The sequence below is a fragment of the Lutra lutra genome, chromosome 4 (genome assembly GCF_902655055.1).
Source record: "Lutra lutra chromosome 4, mLutLut1.2, whole genome shotgun sequence".
Taxonomy (NCBI): Eukaryota; Metazoa; Chordata; class Mammalia; order Carnivora; family Mustelidae; genus Lutra; species Lutra lutra.
In genome coordinates, this window is record NC_062281.1 from 196,935,734 (window position 1) to 196,959,367 (window position 23,634).

Genomic DNA, 23,634 nt, shown 5'->3' on the forward strand with positions numbered 1-23,634 from the left:
CAGGTGTCGGCAAGGGTGTGGAGCATTTGGAACCCTTGTGCGTTGCTGGGTGGGAATGTAGCATGGATCAGGGGCTGTGGGAAATAGTTTGGCGGTTCCTCAGGGTAGACACAGAGCTGTGTATGACCCCACAGTTCCACACCTAGATAAATATATAAAACCGCAGCAACTGAAAACAGGTGTTCAAACCAAAGCTTGTACACCAACAATCATAGCAGCTCTCATCGCAATGGCCAAAAGGTGGCAACAGCCCAAATGTCCACCCGAGGAGGAGTGGGTGAGCAAAGCGCGGTGCTCGGGATTACTTGGCCGCAGACAGGACGGAGGCTCCGCCAGCTGCTGTGAGGCGCTGCCCCTTGGGAGAAGCCCGACACAAACGCCAGACACAAAAGGTCTCGTGCTGTATGAATCTGCTCAGATTCGTTCAAATGCTTGGAACAGACAAATTCATGGAAACAGAAAAATCGGTGGTTGCCAGGGCCTGGGGGACGGAATGGGAGGTGACTGCTCAATAGGCACGGGCTTTCCTTCTGGGCCGATGAAGATGTTCTGGAAGGAGAGGCCGGGCATGTGCCTGAGAGTGTGGAAGTCGTGAGTGACAATAGCTGTGCACTTTGAAAGGGTCTAAATGGTAAACTTGCTGTGATGTGTATTTTACCACGATTTAAAAGAGAAAACTCGGGGCGCCTGGGTGGCTCAGTGGGTTAAGCCGCTGCCTTTGTCTCGGGTCGTGATCCCGGGGTCCTGGGATCGAGCCCCGCGTCGGGCTCTCTGCTCGGCGGGGAGCCTGCTTCCCTCTCTCTCTCTGCCTGTCTCTCTGCCTGCTTGTGATCTCTGTCAAATGAATAAATAAAAAAAAATAAAAATAAAAATAAAAGAAAACTGACATGGCAGAACCCTATGTGGGCGAGCGCCTGAGGGGTCTCCCCTGCTGGTTGGAGGTCGGGGGATAGGGGTGCCTTGTGGGTGGGAAGTTCTTCACAGAGACTCGATCCCCTGAGCCAGGCTGGTGGGCTGGGAACTCTGGCGCTTGCGCCGGGATGCCGAGTCCCTCACACTCATGGGACACGCGGTATGGAGGGTCTTTTTGTTGGCGAGGACAGGCCTTCCAAGTCTTGCCAGAGAAGAGAACGACAGCAGTTGGGACAACAACCAGGATACAGGCCCAGAGAAAGGGCCGTCCTTGCCCGGCGCCCCGGGGGCCAGGGTGTGCCTGCGTCAAAACCCAGGTGGCCTGGGCTGGCAGATGTGACCTGGTGGTCTGTGGATGACGTGGCACGTGACATGGCATGACTCAGCAGGGGATGCAGCGGCGGTGACCCGGCTCACAGTGTGGCCGCCCCTCACATCCACACCCCTTCCCCTCTATGCTGCTGCTGGTCCTGACTCTGTCCTGCTCCCCCAGCTCCTGGCAAGGCCACCAGCGCCTGCCCGCCTGCTGGAAGTGGCTTTGAGGGGCATCTTCTTTTCAGAGGACCTGAGTCCAGGCTCCTGGGATGCCCCTGGATCCATCTTTGGGCTGCCCCTTACCTGGCTGGGACTGACAGGGCAATGGGTGCAGGAAGGCTTAGCAGGCAGCCCTGGGGGGCCGGACCACCCACCCTCCTCCCGTCCACGGGGTCACAGGTGCAGGCTGTTTACATGGCAGGTGCTGGTGGGGCTAAGTCCCAGGGCACTGTCCCTGGGGAAATGAATCCCCAGAACAGCCAGAGTGCCTGTCCCCAAGGCAGGGCCCCGGCAGCGGCAAGCCGGGGGAACTGGAGACCAGGAGAGGTCTAGCACCTGCCCAGGTGGGTGGCTTTCACCCCACACCGCCCTTCCCCCATCAGTCCCTGTTCATCACAGCTGCAGCAGAAAAAAAGGGGGAGGTAGCATCAAGCCTGGGTTCAGGCTGGGGTGTGGGCAGAAGCCTCGGTCGCCCTGCACAGTCCTGCAGCCCGCCCAGCCAGCGTGGCCTGCCCGTGGTACATGCGACACTGGGGCTGTGTCCCCACTTCCTGGCCTCAGGACCCACACCCCCAAGCATGCTCAGGCCTGTTGGCGGCACCTCAGGGCAGAAGGCTTGGCCTGGCCAGGGATGGGGTGTTTCCCAGAATCCCAAGGCCTGACGGAGGCAGCAGCCGCCCCCCAGCCCTCACCCCACAGGTTCTGTCTCCCAGACCCCGTCCACTCTGGGCGCTGGGGCCTCTGCCCACTGTCCTCTTGCACCTGTTTATGGGTATGAGGGTCTGAGTGTGCCCCTCCCTGACCCCGGTCTCTCTCTGAGTTGACAACACACTCGCTTGGTCCCTGGCTCCGTGTTCCCAGCGCTGGCCCAGGATGCCTGCTGCATGGCTGGCGGCCACTCTCCAGGGCTGCGTGGGTGACCGTCCGGCTTTCTGCAGGCGGCTGGGGAAGGTCTGTCGGGAGCAATCGTGCCTCCTTGCCAAGGGAGCCTCCCAGCCCAGAACCGGACATGGGGCTGGGCTGGGTGGAAGTGCTGACTGCGCCATGGGACACCCTTGATGCCCCTGCCCCAGGAGACCCCCGAGGCTGCCGTCAGGGGCAGAGCAGCCCGGGAAGCCAGTCTCTGCCTCCAGCATCCAATTTCAGGATGGAGCAGGCCAGAGGCTGGGGCAAACGGGCCTGAGCCAGGAGGAGCGGGGAACTGGGGCGTCTGCGGGTCTTGAACCCAGCAACCCACAGAGGCTTCATTTTCTAAGTGGCTCAGCTGTTGCCTAAACCCTGCTTTTAGCCAAGAGGCAGGTAGGAACACCTGTGTCTTTCTCTGTCCAGAGCCCTCTTCTTCCTGGTGACAGCAGCTGCCTTTGCTCTGGGGGCTGTGTGTTGTCCCCAGCAGGGGCACTGACTGTGGCCCCTCCATTCCCTGCCTCCAGGGGCTGGCCACAGGACAGAACAGGGTCAGGATAGTGAGGAAGCCCGCCCCTCCTTCCTTCTTCAGCCGTGCACTCTCCACCCGGGGCCAGGAAGGATCTTCTGGACCTGCTGGAGGGCCTTCAGAGCCTCCTGCCCTGAGGTGCCGCCAACAGGCCTGAGCATGCTTGGGGGTGGGGGTGGCCCCTGAGGCCAGGAAGTGGGGACACAGCCCCAGTGTTGCATATACCACGGGCAGGCCACACTGGCTGGGCAGCCCCTGCCCGACCCCGCCATCCATAGGGCACCAGAAGTCCCCGCCACGCAGCACCCCACAGAGGAAGGTGGGCTCTCTCGTTACAGGCGTCTTGGGAGGGCGGCTCCGATATTTGCTAGAGCTGAGCATGGCCCCTATGGTCTCAGCCCACTTGGGAGGGCTCGTTCTGGGAGTGGCGAGAAGGCCACCAGGACCCTCCCTTGGGTATCTGCTCCCCGCTTGCCGCCCCCTTGGCACTTTCTGATTCTCCACTGCCCCCCAGGTCTTGGTAGCCCCCATGAGGGATGTCTGCTTTGTGACCAAAGGGAGGTGACGAGGAGGATCATGGGCTTGGAGGTTAGGTCGTGAGAGGCATGGCGGGGGACTCAGGGACAAGGGACAGACCTGGGAGGGAAAGGGGCTGCTTCTGCTGCATAGGGGAGGGTCCAAGGGTCCTTCACAGTCTGAGAACAGCCAATGGGAAATAGCCAACATCTTCCCCAAGGCCACAAGGCACACTGTGCCCTGCGCTCTCAGTCCTCCACCCTTTCCTGGGCCCTGAAGCTGCCCAGCCCTCCCACCCCCACACCTCAAAGCCTGCTCTGCTCCACTGACAGTCATCTTCCCCTGGGCCATCCTGCTCTCTCCAGGTCCCTCCAGCAGACCTCCCAAGTCTTCCAGCCTACCTGCCCCACATCAGGCTGGGCCTGGGCCTTCCTGGCCCCGGGGGGAGAGGGCACCGCTGAAGAAGGAAGGAGGGGCGGGCTTCCTCACTATCCTGACCCTGTTCTGTCCTGTGGCCAGCCCCTGCCTCTGGCAGCCTGGAGAGCTAATTAGCGCTTCTTCTGGATTACCTACATCCTGTGCCCTCTCCCTCCCTTCCCCGCCCCAGTCCTGTCCTCTGGGGCCAGTGGGGGGGGCAGGGCCAGGCTCCGGTTCACCGACTAGAAGAAAGGCAGGAGGGCTACCCAGTGAAGGAACAGACCAAGCTTGGCTGGAAGGGAGCCTCCCCCACTGCCCTGAGACCCTTTCAAGCTGGGCTTGGAGCATGGCCCTCGGGCTTGGGTCCTGGTCACGTGCACAAATTGTTTGAATAATTCAGATTTAAAAAGACCTACTTTCCGGTCACACCATTTCCTGCTAAAGAGCAGATGGGGGGAGCGTCTGAATAATGCATTCGCACACCCTAGGTTTTCAGCTGAGGCCGGGCACTGGGCCAGCCTCCTGCTTTCAGCCCCAGGCCCTGCTCAGCCCTGCGCCACCTGGCTGGTCCTGCCTCTGGGGGGTACCACTGACAGGGTGTGGCCCTGGACTCTGGGACTTCAGGCTGGTCTCTAAGCCACTTATCTAGAGAAGGAGGGAGTGTCTCCAGGAAATCAGGAGGTTAGCTGGGTACAAATTCTCCGTGCCGTGGCAGCGGGTCCGCCATGGGCTCTGATTTCTGCCCCACTGAGGAGGGGGCTGGGCGGCAGATGGGGGCCAAAACTGCAGGAGGCCTGGGCAAAATGGGGGAGGGGAGGGGAAGGAGGGCAGGCTCCCCAGAAGGCCCTTCATACCCTTGAGGCCCAAAAATCTCTGGCCGGGGCATGTGTCCCCAGGGCTAGAGGGCCCTGCTACTTGGGGACTGGCCTTGGAGAGGGTAGAAGAACCCTGGGACCCTGTGGCTTCCACACACTGAAGGGAGAGGAAGCCCCAGTCTGTGTTGGAGATCTGGAAAGAAGGACTAAGGCTCTCTACTTCTTTCCTCCTGCCTTCCCCTCGACTTTGCCCTCACACCATCCATAAACATGTAAAGGAGGATTTCAGGCCTGGGCCACACACCTGCAGATTAGCCGGGGCTCCCCGTCTACACCCAGAACCTCAGATGGCTGGTGCAGACTCTGGCCTTGTGTTCTCGTGTGTGGCCTTGCTCTGTGGCCTTGGTAGGAACTAGGGATGGGCCCCATCAGGCCTGCAGTGGGAACAGACGAGCCTCTGGGCTGGCCCTGTCAGCACCTCCGCTGCGCAGTCAGGCCAGGCTGGTGGAGGATGGGTTCTGAGGATGCCACAGGTTTCTTCCCATCCCCGCAGGAGTGCAGAGGTCTCCAGAGAGACCATCACCCCCATTTCTTTCTGCTCTGCTGCTGGCCCTGCCCCACCTCATTCCCCCTTCCTCCTTCTCCTCCTCCTTTCCCATCTCATTTTCTGCCTCTCCCTTCTCATTTCCACATTTCTAAGTTCTGGGCCTCGGTGGGCACTGAAGGCTGGCATCTGGCCTGCTGGTTTCAGAGGTATGTCACTGACCCTGAGTCTGGACCCTTGGGTCCATTGTTTCTGGGACCCACCTGCCAGTGCTCAGAACACTCGTCTTTCCAACATCGCATCAGCCACCCCTCCTCTGGAGCAGTGGGGAGCACCCCAGCGCCGCCAGCCTTGTTCTGGACACAGCCATTCGATTCCAACACTCCCCACTGTCCTGCCCCACTGGCTGTCGTGCTGAGCCTTGTCCCTCTCATTCAGACCACAGAGCATCACTCCAACCCCTTTCCCCTATCCCATGGACCTTCCCTGAGGACCCACTGTGTTCCTCGTGCCCTGCTTAGTGGTTGGAGCAGCAGGCAAGGGACTCAAAGCACCATCTTCATCAGGGGAGATGGGCAAGGAGCGAAGCTGCCCACAGATGAAACCAGGTGAGTTCTGGGAACAACAGCCAAAGAGGAATGTGGCCAAAAAGGCACTGGGGAAGGACGAAGGTGCAGGGCCGGGGAGACCTTTCTGTGGAGGAGACTGGAGGTGATGGGGGAGAAGCTCCCGGGCACATGGAGCCACAGGGGCAGTGTGGATGTGGTGACCGGTGTGTTTAAGGAGCGGAGAGGAGCCAGAGCTCTGACCAGCGAGGAGCACAGAGGAACCTGGAAGCTGCGGGAAGGGCATTGGGAACTTGTGGTGTCCTTGCTGGGGTGGGGCTGTGGTGGCCCAGTGGGGGTCAGAGCCCATGTGGGGTGAAGAGGTTGGGGTGGTAGCCATCATGGGAGACTGGTTACATGATGGCGGGGGGAGATTTCGTGTGTGTGTGTGTGTGTGTGCGCAAATGCGTGTATGTTTGGACGCATTCATTCCCCAGCCCCATCTGCTGAAGCAATGGTATTCCAGTAGCAGTGAGCACACCCGGAGCCCTGATCCTGGCTTCTAAACACCATTCCCCGTTAAAAGGAACCAGGACTCCTTGCAGAAATGGCTGAGTTCAGGGCAGCGCAGGGAGAGCGTAAGCTGAGCCCAGTGCATCCGGTACCCGGAACTGAGGAAGGACTCTGAGAATGATGGGGACACGCTTGCATGCTGGTAGGAAGATCCCATAGAGTGGGAGGGGGAGGGACTGGGTACACTCTTCCCTGGGTGGAAAGGTATGGGCTCCAGGCCTGAATGGTACACACAGGCCTGGAGGAAAAGGGGCCTGGATCTGGCTTGGGGTGACTAGGGTCAGGGAGGGGCTGTAGGATCCAAAGAGAGGCGGCCTGTGGGTGATTAGTTGTTGGAACTGGGGAGCCAGGGGAAAGATAGAGGTGGTGGTCTGGAACCCTTCCACTGACATTTCTGGGGCTGCACATATATGACCTACGTTTACCTCCTTTCTGCTCCCTCCTGAGGAGCTTCAATTCTTTTTTTTTTTTTAAGATTTTATTTATTTATTTGACAGAGAGAGATCACAAGTAGACAGAGAGGCAGGCAGAGAGAGAGAGAGAGAGGGAAGCAGGCTCCCTGCCGAGCAGAGAGCCCGATGCGGGACTCGATCCCAGAACCCTGAGATCATGACCTGAGCCGAAGGCAGCGGCTTAACCCACTGAGCCACCCAGGCGCCCAGGAGCTTCAATTCTTAGCAGCCTTCCAGAGGTTGACCATCTATCTCCCTCCTGACACTCTTTTCCCTGCTCACACCTCCACGTCCAGGCGGCCATTCCCAACAGGAGTGCCTTAGACTTGACCTCCGGAGACCACACACTGCCCCCACCCGCCCAAGCTCACAGGAGCCCCACGGCCGTCTCTGAGACTGGCCCTGTTACCCCGACCCTCTGTTGGCGGGGGTCCACTCCCGGGCCGGCAGAAGCTGGGCTTCCCTGGAGGTCGACCCCGTCCCGCGTGGGCCCCTTTGGGATCCAGTCAGCTTGTTGGCACCCCCAGGCCTGGCGGCCGGCCTGGGCTGGGTGCGTGCTCATGCAGGTAGCCGTGCTGAATGCAGGTGCAGGGTGCTGAATGCAGGGTGCAAGATGGGATACTGTGTGCGGGATGTAGGGAGGGATGCTGGAATGGGTACCGGGGCAGGGCCTGGAGAGTCCCAACTGTGGTCGGCGGCCTCCACCCATGTCCATTTGGCTGGGAAGCCGAGCGGGTCCGCAGCAAGGAGCCCCCTACGGCAGGGGCGCCGCGCGAAGACCCTGGGGCACCCGCGAGGGTCGCATCAGGCCCTGGGGCTGTCCCGCTAGCAGCTTCCCCTAGGGCGGGCGCGGCCCCTTTAAGCGGCTCGCGCACGCTCCTGGGGGCCGCGCGGGGAGGAAGCGCGCGGACGTGCGCGCGTCGGGGCCGCGGCCGGGCCGTGCGTGCGCGCGCGGCGTGCGCGGTGACGCGGCGTGGGGTTTCCCGAGGCTGCGGGCAGGGGCCGCCGCGCCCATCCCGATGGCTGGAGGCGTCTGAGGGGCGGACGGAGGCGGCGGCGGAGCGGGAGCGGGAGCGGGAGCGGGAGCGGGAGCGGGCGCGGGCGCGGGAGTGGAGCAGCCGCCGCGGGACCGGACCGATCCTCGCCGGCGCACCTGCCCGCAGCGCCCGCGGAGCGGCCCGAGCGCGACCACCTCCAGAGCGGCGGCCGAGGCGGCTGAGGCGGCGGGGCGCGGGCGAGACCGGCGGGACGAGGCGCCGAGGTGAGCGCGGCAGCCCCTGCCCCTGCCCAGCGACCCGGGCCCGGCCCCTCCCCCGCAGTCGCCCTCCGGAGCCGCCCCGCCCCCACCCTCCCCGCCCCCACCCCGCCGCCGGGCCGCGCGTCTTCCTGCCCCGCCCGGGTGGGGTCGCGGGCCGGGAGCGGGCGGGGACCCTGCGGGCTGCGGCTGGGGTCCGAGCCCTGGTTGGCGCTCGGGTGTCCCAGGTCCGGGGTTCGGGGTCTGCGGCCGGGATCGGGGTCCGGAGCTCGGGGACAGGGGTCGGAGGGGCCGGGGTCTGGGCGCGGGGGCTCTGGGATCCTGGCTCCAGGGCTGGGGTCCCGGTTCCAGGTCCGGGGCCCGGCGTCCCGAATCGGGGCGGGTGTTGGGTCCGCGGCGCGGGGCCCGGGTCCCAGGTCGGGGTCCGCGGTGCGCGTCCGGCCCGACTTGCCTGCGTGGGGACCGTGTGCGGGGCCGGGGTCTCGGGCCCGCGGGCCGGCGGCGAGAACAAAGGGAGCGGCGGGCGGAGGAGCTCGTCCTTCGCCCCTGGGCGCTGAGTCCCGACACCCTTTTTCTGGGGCCTCGGAAGTTGGCGCCGGCGGCGGCCCGCGGAGAAGGGGGGCCGCGGAAGGAGGAAGCTGAGGCGCGGCCGGGCGCCGCAGAGGCCGCCAGACACAAAGGGCTGAGCCCGGACGGCCGAGCGCGGCGGGCCCCGGGGCTGGCGTTCCGAGCGCCAAGTGGGAGGCAGCCCCGCCGCGAGCCCGCCGTCGTGGGCCCCTCGCCGGGCGCGGCGCGGGCGGGGCGGGCCGGGGGCCGGGGGTGCGGGCGGCGGGGCGGGCCGGGGTCCCCGCGCCCCCCGCCCCCGCGCCGAATGAATGGCTCGGGCCGGGCGCCGCTACAAGATGGCGCGTCGCCGCCGCTGCCATTGTCAGCCGGCGCGCTCCCGGCCGCCTGCGCCCCGGTGGTGTTGGGGGCCCACTTGCGTTATGTGGCGGGCGGGGGGCGCAGGCGACCCCGCGAGCCCTGCGCTCGCGGCGGGTGGGGGAGGGGCGCTGAGCCGAAGATCCCGCCCGGGGGGTGGCCGAGCCCTCGGACTTTCGAAGCCCCCCCGCCCCGGTATTTTTCCTTGCGGATCGTTTGCGCTTCCGAAGGTATTGATACCGCCTCCAGCGCCCCGGATTGCACCGCTGCGCGCGGAAGTGGTAGTGTCCACCGGCTCCGCCCGCTGCACGGAGGCTTCTGGCCGGGACCGTGAGCCGAGCCGAGGCCCGCGGCCCCGTGTGACGGTCTGTCGGGGCGGGAGGCTGCGGGACGCGGCAGTTCCGGGAACCCAGCTAGCATGTCGGTGCCGCAGGCCTGTGCAGACCCCTGCGCCTGCTGTGCCCGCGGCGGTCTCTGTTGTGTGACTTCTGCGCGTCCGAGCGCTCCGCTCTCGCGGGACGGCCCGGCCCGGCCGCTGCTCCGGAGACCGGACGGGCCCGAGCTTGGCTTCGGGGTGAGCAGACAAACGGAAGCCCCGCTTTGTGGGAGTCCCTTTCCACTCTAGATCGGGTAGGATGCCCCGAGAGTTCCGATGAGTAAGTTTACAGGGATTTTGTATTGTCGAATTTGAAGCTTTGGTATTTGGGGGGGGGGTGGAGGGATCTTTCTTTGAAAGTAAGGTTTTAGTTTGAATTCTCTTAGGTAGGTAGGGTCTATTCTAGATTCCTCCGGAAGGTGTATATTGCAACAAGAAAGTGAACAGGCAGTTCCTTTTTTGCTTCCTTACTAATACCGGGTGTGTGGGTGGGGACAGCGTTGGTGCCACCAACATGGGAGCAGGTCTGAGATCCGCTCCCCAGCACGACTGGATGGGAGCTTTCTAACAACTGGAACTGGCCGGAAATGGAGAGCATCTGGGGTGGTTGGTTAGAGACCGATCCTGTCGGACCCAGTAGGGGGTGAGGGGGTGGGACCTCTGGCTCCTGGGAGGCTGGGACTGCAGGGCCCCTCTCTGCCCAGGTAGAGGCTCCCGGCTTGCTTCCGTGCTCCTGCAGTCACGGCGTTACAAGTGCCCCAAGTTTTTCTTAGAAGTGGGAATTTGGGAAAGCAGAGTTAAGTTTTGTGATTGTGCCTGTGACTTACGCCCATTTCTTTCTGCGGGGGGAGGGGGACCGTGTTAGGGCTCCATTTCATCTTCTGTCCGGATGACTCAAGAGTACGTCTAGAAGGGAAACTGTTCAGCCATGCAGTTTTGATTCAGAATTGATACTTCCTTCAGTGAACAGCTACTGGACAAAAACTGTCCCTCGGGTGTGACACTGGACTTCTCCAGGGGACTGTGTGGATAGCATCACAGAAGTACTCACCCGTTGCGTTAATGTCCATTGAAGGACATTGTGATACCTTTAAAGATTTCTTTAATATTTTGAATTACTTCTGCTTGGAGGGGACTTGTAGTAAGTTTCCTCAGATTGAATTTCCATCTCAGAACAGATCTAGAAGACTGTTAAAAGACTGCAGAAAAATGTAGTTGTTGTTTTTTAAGATTGTATTTATTTTCGACAGAGGCAGCACAAATCCGGGGAGAGGGAAAGGGACGGGCAGACGCCCTAATGAGTAAGAAGTCCAACTTCAGGCCAGGACCCAGGACCTGAGCCAAAGTCAGACAACTGACTGGGCCACCCAGGCGCCCCTGTACTGTCTTTTTTTTAGAGTAAAACTTAAAGGTTCTTTTCAGATTTTTTTCATGCCTAGTGACTTTGATTGCAAAGCTTGAATCACTTTGGTAGACTAATAGTGACAGCTTGAGAAAGGGACTGATTTTATGAGGACTTAACTTATTTTTCAAAGCTCTGTTCTGTGACTTTTTCCTTTGCTAAATGTAGCCCTGAGATTTCTGTTGTCCATGGGCATGTTTGAAAACACTGTATTTCTACAAATCACTTTGAGAAAGGTCTTCAGGATATCTTTATTTATTTTTTTTAAGATTTTATTTATTTATTTGACAGAGAGAGGTCACAAGTAGACAGAGAGGCAGGCAGAGAGAGAGGGAGAGAGAGAGAGAGGAGGAAGCAGGCTCCCTGCTGAGCAGAGAGCCCAGCCCGATGTGGGGCTCGATCCCAGGGTTCTGGGATCATGACCTGAGCCGAAGGCAGAGGCTTTAACCCACTGAGCCACCCAGGCACCCCTTCAGGATATCTTTAGACTTGCCTATGCACCATCCGTTGGTTTTTTAGCAAATACATTCTTTAATGAGTAACATTGATTTTATTTTAGACAATAAATGCAGTATTGGCATTTATTATAGTTTCTTCACTGGATTGTTTTTTCTCTGACCATGTTGGTTTCTCTGGCTCATGTTGGTCTCCAAATTGGATTAAATTCTTACTGTCTACAGACTTTGGCTTTTAAAAGCATTAGTGGATTGGTAACAGATATTCTCAATGTTATTATCTGGGCTTGACCATATGGCTGTATTATTTTGAAACCTCTGTTATCCCAGTCTAGTAAGTCAGTGAACAAAAATATCTTAGAATCTTTTAACCCTGGGAAAAATTCTGATTTCGGGTTTGCATTCATTGCTGAATGGTTAGAGAAAGTACGAGGATGGCCAGTTAGGTGTTGGTTTAGTGAACATACGATGGAGAGATAACCAGAGGCTTATATGGACACTGAGGTCAGAAGCGCATTTCACACACAGAATCCGGAAAGGTGCAAGGAAGGGCTGGTCTGAATGTGCGCGGGGTGTGCCTGCATTGGAAGGGCTGGTCTGAATGTGCGCGGGTGTGCCTGCATTGGGTAGTGCGGCATCTGTCGAGTGTTCTGGTAAGGGATGGAGCAGCACATCTTTCTAAGCCCTGTGTTTTGCTCCAGAACGCTTACTTGGGAAATAAGGCAATCTGTAGGCATTTAAGTGGGTCCCTTAAACCTTTTAGTCCTTTTTTGTGGTGGTGCCTTGGATCAGGTGCCCTGGTGATCAATGGAAAGAAATTCCTGGTGGCTTCCAGTGATAAAAAAGCTTTTTTTATAGAGTAATCTTGCTTTCTTTTTCTTAAAGACTTAAGTATCCACTTACTTGACTTAATAAACTCAAGTTCTGGGGAAAGCCATTTCTACAAACACGTGTTTAAAAGACCAGAGGCACCTGGCTGGTCAGTCCGTAGAGGCTGAGACTCCTGTCTTCGGGGTGTGAGTTTGAGCCCCACGTTGGAGGTAGAGATTACTTAAAAAGAGAAAAAAAGTTAAAGATCAAGTCAAGGAGCACCTGGGTGGCTCAGTCTTCGACTCAGGTCATGATCATCCCAGGGTCCTGGGATCAAGCCCTACATAGGGCTCCCTGCTTGAGAAGGGCCTGCTTCTCCCTCTGCCTCTGGCCTGCCTGACCCCCCTCCCTTGGCGTGTTCTCTCTCTCTCTTTCAAAAAATTAAATAAAATCTTAATCAAGTCAGGATTATCTGGGGTAATTTTTTTTTTTAAAGATTTTATTTATTTATTTGACAGAGAGATCACAAGCAGGCAGAGAGGCAGGCAGAGAGAGAAGAGGAAGCAGGCTCCCTGCTGAGCAGAGAGCCCGATGCGGGGCTCGATCCCAGGACCCTGAGATCATGACCTGAGCCGAAGGCAGCGGCTTAACCCACTGAGCCACCCAGGCGCCCCGATCTGGGGTAATTTTTAAGAGATTACTCAGTTGAACCTATATATTGGCACTGATAAAAGGATATGATTTAGTAATTAGCCTTTCCAAACCTAATGCATTTTACCAGGACGGAAAAAGACTTGTATGTTCTTTAGCCTGTCAGGGTGAGAATTACCAGGGAATTGGTTGAACATACTGGTTACTTGTGGGTAATTGTATATTTACGTGTATCTGTCTCCTGACTCGGTCCTGTGGCGATGATAGAATACAGTCCTGACGAGTGCTACAGGTTCTCTCGACTGCCTGTCCAATGTTGTAGTTGATAAAGCTTTAACAAATTCCGGACATGTTCTAATTAGACAACAGAGTGTTGTGTTAAAGCCTCTACAGTAGGTTTTCAAAAAATTGTCGTAGGAACTTTAAAATAATTCATAACTTCTTGGGGGCACCTGGGTGGTTCAGTGGGTAAAAGCCTCCGCCTTCGGCTCAGGTCACAATCTCAGGGTCCTGGGATCAAGTCTGGCATTGGGCGCTCTGCTCAGCCGGGAGCCTCCTTCTCCACCCCTCCCCCCCCCCCCCGTCTTTCTGCTTACTTGTGATCTCTATTTGTCAAATAAATAAGTAAAATCTTAAAAATAAGATAAAATAATTCGTAACTTCTTGAGAGGGAGAGAGGGTCCCTCCTTTCTGAAAGGACTGCTACCGTGGAGTTAAAGCCTAGTGCTGTAATTCAACTTGCTGGTTTGGGTGTGGATTTTTACTTAACTCTGTCCGTTTTCTTACATGTAAAGCAGGTATTCTAGAACCTCCTTTCCTAGCGGGGGTTTGAGGATGGAGCGAGCAGACAGATGTATGAAGCTCTTCCAGCAGCAGTGCCTGGCCCACAGTATTCCCTTTAGCCCTTTCTGGTGCTAGTGGTCTTGCTTGCTTTGCCAAAATCCTTTAACTGTGGTGATGTTAAATGTTATAAGAAGACAGCTTACTAAGATTTTCTTTTCTTTCTTCCTAACGGTTCCAGAGGAATATTAATTCAGAGGATGGAATATCTGTATCAGATGTCTTTGCCGAACCCTGTCCAGTTTACTACCTCACTTCCTCCAGAGTCTTCTCACATGGTTTTCTTTTCTTGAAGGGCTTTCCTTACCTTTATAGGAGAATTTTGATACTATAATTCATTTTGAAAACTGGCAAAATTATTGTTTTGGTTTTTTTAAAGATTTTATTTATTTGAGAGAGAGCACAAATGGAGAGCATAAGCAGGGGGAGCAGCAGAGGGAGAGAGAGAAGCAGGCTCCCCGCTGAGCAGGGAGCCTGTTGTGGGGCTCGATTCCAGGACCCTGAGATCATGACCAGAGCCGGAGGCAGACGCTTAACCGACTGAGCCACCCAGGCGCCCCTGAGTATATAAAAATCTTAAGCACCCCCCCAAAAAAGAAAAAGTGCTTATTCAGCACCTTTCTGTTAGGTGCTGAGGCTATAAACTGCTGTAGAATGGGTGTGTCCCAGGGCCTCACTGAGTTTATAGTTTAATAGCCTAACAAGCAGGTGCAGAGGAGAAATTCAAGGTCGGGGGCTTAGTGGGACGGCCAGAGATCATGATTGAGTCAGATGCTTAACCGACTGAGCGCCCAGGTGCCCCGGAATAAAGTGTGTTTTAAAGTTGAGACTTGAAGGACCCTGTAGTGGGAGCCTGTCTGGCATGCGGTAGGTGAGGGGAAGGGAAGGGAAGCGTGTTTGAAGCTGAGGAGAGTGTGAGTGTTGATCACCAACTGGCCTCCTTTATCCACTCTGTCTCCGGCGCCCAGAACAGGGCCTATTGTGTGGTAGTGGCTGGTGCTCAGTCATCATTTATTGAGGGAAAGAGAACATGGCTCGTCGGGGACGGACGGTCTAAAGGGCTGGAGGGCTCTGGGGGACGTTAAAGGGCTTTTAAAGAGGAGATTGACCTAATCTGGGCCATGACATGGTACTAGAGCTTGGAGCACGTTCAGATGAGGGAGGAAGACTGGCCAGAAATGGCCACATGGGGTGCTGGTGTAGAGAGGCAGGAGTCTGGACCAGGGCAGTACAGCTGGCGACTGAAAGACGTGATGGCTGCATGGAAGGCAAGAAGAGAAGACCGCGGGTGTCTGTCTGTCCTGGGCGTCCGGGTGGATGTGTGGCATTTACTGAAAGAAGGAGCAGTGGTTTAGTAAGGGGTGCGCGGTGGATTACGAGTTCAGTTTATGCACGTTGGGTTGGAGGATCCAGGACATCTTCTCTCAAGGGTGGATCAGACCTTAGGCTTTTGGCTCCTCTCCCTGGAAAGCTCTTCTCCTAAAGGTTGGCTTATAGAGTTCACTGCCTTCGTTCAGCTCTTTGTTCACATATCCCCTCCTCAGAGGTCATTCTCTCATCTCATTAATCTCTACCATTTTACCTTGCTCTGCTTTCCTAGTCCTTGTGCTGATCTCCCCGCTAGTTCTAAGCTCCACGAAGACAGGAATTTTGGTTCACTGCAGTATTACCAACCTCTAACAGGATGCCCAGTAAATGTCTGGATTTTATATATGTGAGTGCGGAGCTCTAGAGGAGTGGTCTGGATTGGAGGCAGGCTTTTAAGAGTTAACACTATTTAAATATTATTTATTTATTTATTTATTTATTTATTTTAAAAAAGATTTTATTTACTTATTTGACAGAGAGAGAGATCACAAGTAGGCAGAGAGAGAGGGAGAAGCAGGCTCCCCGCTGAACAGAGAGCCCGACGCGGGGCTCGATCCCAGGACCCTGAGATCATGACCTGAGCTGAAGGCAGCGGCTTAACCCACTGAGCCACCCAGGCGCCCCTAAATATTTTTATTTATATATTTGTCAGAGAGCACAAGGAGGAGAAGCTGCAGGCAGAGAGAGAAGCAGACTTCCCTGCTGAGCAGGGAGCCCAATGTGGGACTCGATCCCAGGACCCTGGGATCATGACCTGAGCACCCAGGTGTCTCTCAGAGTTAACACTATTTAGATGATAATTAAGTTTTGGGAATAATAATTATTAGGAGGGGGAGGTCTTAAAGTATGATCTGCGGACACTTGGGGTTCCCTGCGACCCTTTTGTGTGGTTCATTGGGTCAAAGCTACTTACACAGTCTTTAAGACGCTATTTGACGTTCACTCTATTGATACTTGCGTTGATGGTACAAAAGTGGTGGGTGAACTGCTGATTCTTGAACAAATCAGGGCCGTGATCTCAGAGCAGTTACAGAATTACTGAAGTCAGAGTATTCACCACCATGAACTCGTGTTTGGAAAAATCCAGTTTAATGTCTTTGATGAAGCATAGAAATAACTTTATTACACTTTAACCCTGAGTACCCGTTTTTCCCCGGCTGGGAGATGAAATGGGAAGTGGGCATAAGGCGCCAGTGCATCTGGAAGCGGAGATGTCTGGTCTCCCAGTCGGGGGTGGGCCGAGGCGTTGGAAATACAGCTGACCGAAGAGGCTGGCCCTTCAGGTGGGTTATTTACACAGCAGATACTCTCTTGAAATTGAAGAAGTGAACCAGATATTTCAAGGAATGTAACTGACAGTATTGTTGGCAGTGATAAAATTTGAGCTTTCAAATGGAAATTAGAATTTTGGAAAACTTGATTCTGCTATCATGAGCTTGACAGCTTCCCAGTATTTAAAGACTTTTCTTGTAGGTGATGATGCTTAGGAAATGTTTCTTTTTAATATTATGTAATGAAATGTGTCAACATTTGGAAGATGTGCCTAATTCAGTGAACTGATAGTTTCCCAATGGCCTGTGTGTGATGCTGCTAAGTCACAGATGGTAAAAGATCCATTCAGAGCCCAGGAATGGAATAAATCCCATGGAATTTAACGTAGTGGTATTAAGAATTAACTGGCACGGTTTCAGATTCCACATCAGAACTTCCCTTTAGAAAACTTAATACTTGTCAAGTTTTGATTTAGTATCAAAGAAGACTGTGCATATTTATTTGAAAAGGTTGTTAAAATACTTCTTCCTTTTCCAGCTGTGTATCTGTGTGAGACTGAATTTTCCTCCTGTGTTTCAACCTAGCAGTATGTGGTTGCAGCAGAGTGAGTGCACAAGCAGACGTGAGAATTCAGCTCGCCCTGTTCGGTGCACATTAAAGAGGTGGGGCTAAAATGTAGAATACTGCAGCTCTTCTCCTCAAATGATGTCTTAGTTGTTGGGGTTTTTTTTTAGATTTTAGTTACTTGAGAGAGAAAGAGAGAGAGCGCGAGCAGGGGGAGGGACTGAGGGACAAGCTGACCCTGAGCTGAACGTGGACCCTGACAGCGGGGCTCACTCCCAGGACCCCAAGATGATGACCTGACCTGAAGTCAGATGCTTAACTGGCTGAGCCACCCAGGTGTCCCATTTTCTTTAGCTATTTTTTAAAAAAGATTATTTATTTGAGAGAGAGAAAGAGATTGAGAGAACGAGTGGGAGGAGGGACAGAGGGAGAAGCAGGATCACAACCTGAGCCAAAGGCGGACACTTAACCGGCTGAACCACCGAGGTGCACTTTTAGCTGTTTTTTGTAAAAATGTCCTTGATAGTCACATGTAATAGGCTTATTAAACAGTTTAAACCTTCTCCATTTTAATGTCAAACACACTAAATACCCATAGGTGTAACCCACAGAAGGAAAAGCCCCTGATCCTCCGTGATTATGTGTGGAGGGAGACGAAGAACGCGCCATCTGAGCAGCAGTGATGTGGAGAGCAGTGCCGTGCTCGGACCAGCTGGGTCACATCTAGGGAACTGGCCCAGGGTGCCTCCAGGGACCAGAGCGGTCCTCACCTGGAGACAGGCAGTCTGTCCTGATGTGTCCATCTCCCCTCCTCCCCCTGCTGTTGGAGGATTATAGGTGTAAGATTGAGCCTTTTCCTGGGGGGAATCCAGAGATCTCTCTAAGGGTGGAAAACCCCAGGGGCTCCTGGGTGGCTCAGTCATTAAGCTTCTGCCTTCTGCTCAGGTCATGATCCCGGGGTCCTGGGATGGAGCCCCACATTGGGCTCTCTGCTCAGTGGGAAGCTTGCCTCTCCCTCTCCCCCTGTTTGTGTTTCCTCTCTCACTGTCTCTCTGTCAAATAAATAAATAAAATCTTAAAAAAAAAAAAAAACCCTAAAAATTGTTAAAATAGGGGCGCCTGCGTGGCTCAGTGGGTTAAGCCTCTGCCTTCGGCTCAGGTCATGATCTCAGGGTCGTGGGATCGAGCCCCACATCGGGCTCTCTGCTCAGCAGGGAGCCTGCTTCCTCCTCTCTCTCTCTCTCTCTCTCTCTCTCTCTGCCTGCCTCTCTGCCTACTTGTGATCTCTCTCTCTGTCAAATAAGTAAATAAAATCTTTAAAAAAAATTATTAAAAAGAAGAAGAGGGGTGCCTGGGTGGCTCAGTCATTAAGTGTCTGCCTTCGGCTCAGGTCATGATCCCAGGGTCCTGGGATCGAGCCCCACATCAGGCTCTCTGCTCAGTGGGAAGCCCGCTTCCTCCTCTCTCTCTCTCTCTCTCTCTCTGCCTGCCTCTCTGCCTACTTGTGATTTCTCTCTCTGTCGAATAAATAAATAAAATCTTTAAAAAAAAAAAAAAAAAGGAAGAAAACCCGTTGGAGTAGCTGGAGATGAGGCCTTGGGACCGAGCCGAGTGAGTGTGTGGCTGTAAGAGCGGGCAGAAGAGGAGCTCTGAGAAGTGTGGTTAGAAGCTGGGAGAGCATCAGAATATGGTGCTAGAGCCTAGGAAGGCCTTGGGCAGGGGTGGGGTGGGGGTGATCAGAGTAGCAAATTCGGCTGAGAGAAGTAGACTAGAGGATTTACTGCCAGGACTCCCCAGGGCCAAGGATTGACAGTGTGGTGTGGGAGGCTCTGAAGGAAAGGGGCGGAGAGGCAGTGAGGAGGGAGGGCTCTGTTCTGTTCTGATTTCAGATGGAGGAGTTGGAGCACTGTCAGGTATGGGGAGGAGGGAAACTGCGGTGGAAGAGGGGGAGCAGCGATAACAGGCTTATTGAGGGCCCAGCAGTGCCAAGGAGCATCTGCTGTTGAGGCAGTGGAGAGAGACGGCAGCTTTGCCCCATAAGAGGGCCGTCCGTCAGGTGGCGGACAAGACTGTGCTGGGAAACAAGGCGGACAGGGCCATAGTGGTTGCAAGAATTTCATTTTTTTAAGAAGATTTTATTGGGGAGCATGGACGGGGAGAGGGGCAGAGGAAGAGGGAGAAGCAGACTGCTCGCCAAGCAGGGACCCCGCCATGGGGCTCCATCCCAGGGCCCTGGGATCATGAGCAGAGCCGAAGGCAGCCGCTTCACCGACGGAGCTTTCGCCCTGCTTGAGTTTCGTCTTGCAGCGGGAGGTTGAAGCGTTCGAGCGGCGAGCAGGAGACGGCGAGAGGACAGCAGGCCTTGGATTGATAACCTCCACTTGGCACAGATGTTACATACGTATAAAAGAGGCTGGGGGGAGTACTTTAGGGCTGCCCTGTAGAAATCCATTCCTGCAGACCTTGGCTTGGCCGTGCTGAGCGCGTCCTGCCCTGTGATTCTCACGTCGGCTCTGAGGCAGGGGCTGTGACTAGCCCCATTTCATGGATGACTAACCCGCCAGGGGGATTAAGCAGTGGGACCCATGTTTGAACTTGAGTCGTTTGCCTCCAGAGCTCTTAATTACCACACGGTGGACCCCCCAGCTCGATCTTCTCCCTTACTCTCTCCTGCCGGAAGCCTTGGGTGTCTGCGTCTGCTCCTTCCTCTGTTACTGAAGCAAAGACTCTTCCACTTGGGAATACATTTACCAACAGTTTCATCTTTAGTTTCTTTGGGGGCTCTATTCTACCTCAAACATGACAGACGCTTTAAGATTTATTTAAGTAATTTAAGTTTTATTTTTTTTATTTAAGTAGTCTCTACACCCAGCTTGGGGCTTGAACCCACAACCCCGAGACCGAGAGCCACATGCACTCCCAACTGAGCCAGCCACGCACCCCTAAGGTGACTGACTGTTCTAGAACTTAACCTCCTGGTCAATCTTGGTCTCTTTTCCAGCCTCTCCTTAGACAGGAGATCTGTTTCCTGCTTCAGTTCTCTGTCCTGTTCTCTTTCTCTGAGGATCTCTTCGTTCTGTTCCCCCTCTTTATTTTTTTTTAAGATTTTATTTATTTACTTGAGAGAGAGAGCACGCGCACACAAGTGGGAGCAGCAGGCAGAGGGAGAGGGAGCCCGATGTGGGACTCGATCCTAGAACCCTGGGATCATGACCTGAGCTGTAGGCAGACGCTTCATGGACTGAGCCCCCCGGCGCCCTATAAGTGAGTTATTTCTATACCAGTTTTCTCATCTCAGGATTCGGGAGGATTAAGTGAGCTGGCGCGAGTAAATGCTTGCCCTCCTGCTTTGCTGCGGGAGCTGGAGTGTTTGCTTCCATTTCCACTGGCGCCTGGGGTGTCTGGCCCCTTTGCCTTCCTCCTTCCCTCAGGTGCTTGTCAAGCCGACTCCTGCTCTCTGTTCCCGTCATGGCGGCCGCTGTCTTAAAGCTTTCAGGGGTTCTTCTGCTTGGTTTTGAAATCGGACAATTTGAAATTGTCATGTTTGAAGGTAGAATAGAGCCCCAAAGAAACTAAAGATGAAGCTTGTTACTTTCCTGGCGTGCTATAAGATTATCACAGACTACGGGGCTGAAACATATTTACTCTCATGGTTTTGGAGGTGGAAAGTCTAAAACCAGGGTGTTGGCCAGGCAGCTCCCTCCTCCTTTCTAGCTTCTGGGGGTTGCCCGCAGTCTGGTTTTCGCCTCTGTTTTCACTTGGCCTTCTCTCCGCGCATGTCTCTTCTCTTACAAGGTGCGCCCGTCGGGTGAGGATCCACACTAATGAAACTCGCAGAGAGCAGCTTTCAGGGGATACTGTTTTGTTTTTAAAGGTTTTATTTATTTATTTGATACTGAGAGAGAGACCACAAGCAGGGGCACCAGCAGAGGGAGAAGCAGGCTCCGCACAGTGCAGGGAGCCCAGTGTGGGGCCCGATCTCGGGACCCTGGGATCATGACCTGAGCCGAAGGCAGATGTTTAACCCACTGAGCCACCCAGGCGTCCCTCAGAGGATACTGGTAAGGAAGACTTGCTAGACTTACCTAGAGTTTTATCCTTAATCCCTGTCTCCTTAAGTTCCTAACTCCCTGTCTTTTTTTTTTTTTTTTTTTAATTTTTTTTTTTTTAAGATTTTTTTTTAATTTATTCATTTGACAGAGAGAGATCACAAGTAGGTAGGGAGACAGGCAGAGAGAGAGGAGGAAGCAGGCTCCCTGCCGAGCAGAGAGCCCGATGTGGGGCTCGATCCCAGGACCCTGGGATCATGACCTGAGCCGAAGGCAGAGGCTTTAACCCACTGAGCCACCCAGGCGCCCCCCTAACTCCCTGTCTTCAGGGTCCTTCCCTTCATGGCCAAGCTCGTGAACAGAAGACTTAGTTGCAAGTGAAAGAAACCAGTCAGAGACAAGTTGAATAGAAAGGTAAGTGTTTTAAAAGGATTCTTGAGGTCTCACAAAACTGAAGTTCAGGAATAGGGCTGGGCTTTTCAGGTCTGTGTTGGGCCAGGGCTGGAAAAACCATTTGAGAGACTCTGTCCATCTTCTGTTTTCCTTGTCTGCAAGCACCTCTGCTTCTGCTTGAGGAGAGAAAGCTCTCGGGGAAAGCACTCTTCTCCCCTGTTTTCAGCATACTGTCTCCTGCTGTTGCACTTGGTCGGCCACCACCTCTTTGAAACACTCTGCTGTCGTAGTTCCTGGCTCACCTGCTCGCCTTTGCTTTGTCCTTCTTGGTTTCCTTCCAGGTTTCCTCGTTTGTCTGCCCTACATATCCTCAGTTGCCCGGCATTTCTCAGTCTTGAGTCTAGGATTTTCTCTGTTCTTGGGCTCTCAGGTGAGCATGGCTGTTTCCATCTGTCGTCTGTTTTAAATGTTGTTTACTGATGGTTTTGATGACTCAAAGATTTATAACCTTCTCCGCCTTTCTTTTTTTAAAAAGATTTTATTTATGTATTTGTCAGAGAGAGTGAGCACAGGCAGAGGCAGAGGGAGAAGCAGGCTCCCTGCTCCCTGAGCAAGGAGCCTGATGTGGGACTCGATCCCAGGACCCTGGGATCATGACCTGAGCCGAAGGCAGAGGCTTAATCAACTGAGCCACTCAGGCGTCCCCTTCTCCAGCCTTTCTGACCTCCAGACCCATCCCTTGGCTTGTCCGCCCCACATCCCCAGTCCTCTCGCTGCGGTCAGTGCTGTGTCCTTAGTCCTCCAGGTTTCAGCAGGAGCGCTTCTTCCTCAGACAGGCTTTTCCCGGTCACCCCTGTTCTTGGTCACATAGATAGGCCACAGTTAACATTTCATAGTGTTCACCTTATGTGATAGGGACAGTGGTAAACCCTGGCCTCGTTTTCTCCCTAACCAGCCTGGGCTGAAAGCAGAGGGCGCACCAATTGAGCTGTGCGTGTGGGCAGGGTTAGTTCTTGAACCTGTGAGTCAAGACTCCCGGAAGGGTCCATCAGTCCATGTGTAAGCCCACCACTTGGGGGGTTTTAGAGAAGTGCCCCAGATGAATCTGCTACACAGGCTTGGGGACAGTGGCCTGGACATGAACTTCTAGGCAGTTCTCCTGGGAATGGGTAAGAGAGTTCTTTTTTTTTTTTTTTTTTTTTTTTTTTTTTTTTTTTTTTTTTTTTTTAAGATTTTATTTATTTATTTTAAAGATTTTGTTTATTTGACACAGAGAGAGAGAGAGATCACGAGTAGGCAGAGAGGCAGGCAGAGAGAGAGGAAGCAGGCTCCCCGCAGAGCAGAGAGCCTGATGCGGGGCTGGATCCCAGGACACTGAGATCATGACCCGAGCCGAAGGCAGAGGCTTAACCCACTGAGCCACCCAGGCGCCCCAAAGATTTTATTTACTTATTTGACAGAGAAAGCACAAGCAGAGGAAGAGGGGAGCAGGCTTCCTGCTGAGCAAGGAGCCCAATGCGGGGCTCGATCCCAGGACTCTAGGATCATGACCTGAGCTGAAGGCAGACGCTAAACGGACTCAGCCACCCAGCGCCCTCTATGTTATTTTCTTAAATGACCATATATGTGTTGGTATACAGCATTGAGCACTCTGGACCGAAGAAAGACTGCCCCACTCCTGGAAGTGTGCATTTCTCCATTTCCAGTAAAAGCTTTTTTTTTTTTTTTTAAAGATTTTATTTATTTATTTGACACAGAGGAAGACAGGGAGATAGGGAACACAAACCGGGAGTGGGAGAGGAGAAGAAGCAGACTCCCCGCTGAGCAGGGAGTCTATATAGTCTCTACGTAAGGGGGATAAGAATTTGGGAAATTTAGTCCATTCAGAACTTGTTTAGCATCTCTTACATATCTATGGTTAGGAACCTATGTTGGTAGATCTTGGGGTGTTTGTCAAATATTTTAAATTCATGTTTAAAGATTTTATTTTATTTTTTGAAGAGAGCATGTGTGCACATGGCAGGGAGAGAGGCAGAGTGGGAGGGAGAGGGAAGATTCTCAGGCAGACGCTGTGGGGAGCGTGGAGCCCGACTTGGCTTGATCCCGACACCCAGAGATCATGAGCCAAAATCAGGAGTCAAGTGCTTAACCGACTGAGCCCCCTGGGCGCCCATGTGATACATATATGTTTAAGAGAATAGTTTATATTGTATAAAGAACTGAAATTTTGCTAGTTAAATTTACTTTTTTTTTTTTTTTTTTTAAGACTATTATTTATCTGAAAGAGAGAGTGCACTCCTGTGAGTGCCCTGGAGCAGGATGTGGGCGGGGCTGGCGGGAGGTGGAAGAGCGCTTCTACTGCAGACTCTGCCCTGAGCCTGGGGCCCCACACAGGGCTTGATCTCACAACTCCGAGGTCATGACCTAAGCCAAAATCAAGAGTCAGTTGCTTAACCAACTGAGCTACCCAGGTGCCCTAGTTAAATTTACTTCTAAATATTTTACCTTTTTTTTTTTTTTTTTAGATTTTTCTTTTTA

General features: G+C 54.2%; 2 protein-coding genes across 5 annotated transcripts in view; both read left to right on the forward strand.

The window, feature by feature from the left end:
- The first annotated feature begins 229 nt into the window (after positions 1 to 229).
- On the forward strand, positions 230 to 17,651 carry LOC125097431 (translation initiation factor IF-2-like). Its single transcript, XM_047724960.1, has 5 exons — positions 230 to 277; positions 3,393 to 3,439; positions 7,904 to 8,001; positions 8,223 to 9,572; positions 17,253 to 17,651. The coding sequence occupies exons 1-4, from the start codon at positions 230 to 232 to the stop codon at positions 9,248 to 9,250; spliced, it is 1,221 nt and encodes a 406-aa protein (XP_047580916.1). The 3' UTR covers positions 9,251 to 9,572; positions 17,253 to 17,651.
- The window catches only part of GNB1 (G protein subunit beta 1), an 84,477-nt gene continuing 68,588 nt past the window's right edge, over positions 7,746 to 23,634 (forward strand). For 2 of the 4 annotated variants that reach the window (XM_047724373.1, XM_047724374.1), the window contains exon 1: positions 7,746 to 8,001. The gene's annotated coding sequence lies outside the window, so the exon portion shown is untranslated. Of the gene's footprint in view, positions 8,002 to 8,192; positions 8,223 to 23,634 lie in introns of those variants that run through there. The other 2 variants (XM_047724371.1, XM_047724372.1) reach the window with 2 other exon arrangements.

Bases quoted from the DNA above. Each gene is read 5' to 3' on its own strand.
- LOC125097431 (XM_047724960.1), top strand. From the start codon at position 230: ATGGCCAAAAGGTGGCAACAGCCCAAATGTCCACCCGAGGAGGAGTGG. The intron at 278-3,392 runs GTGAGCAAAGCG...ACTGCCCCCCAG, and splicing joins GTCCACCCGAGGAGGAGTGG to GTCTTGGTAGCCCCCATGAG. The intron at 8,002-8,222 runs GTGAGCGCGGCA...CGGGTGTCCCAG, and splicing joins CGGCGGGACGAGGCGCCGAG to GTCCGGGGTTCGGGGTCTGC.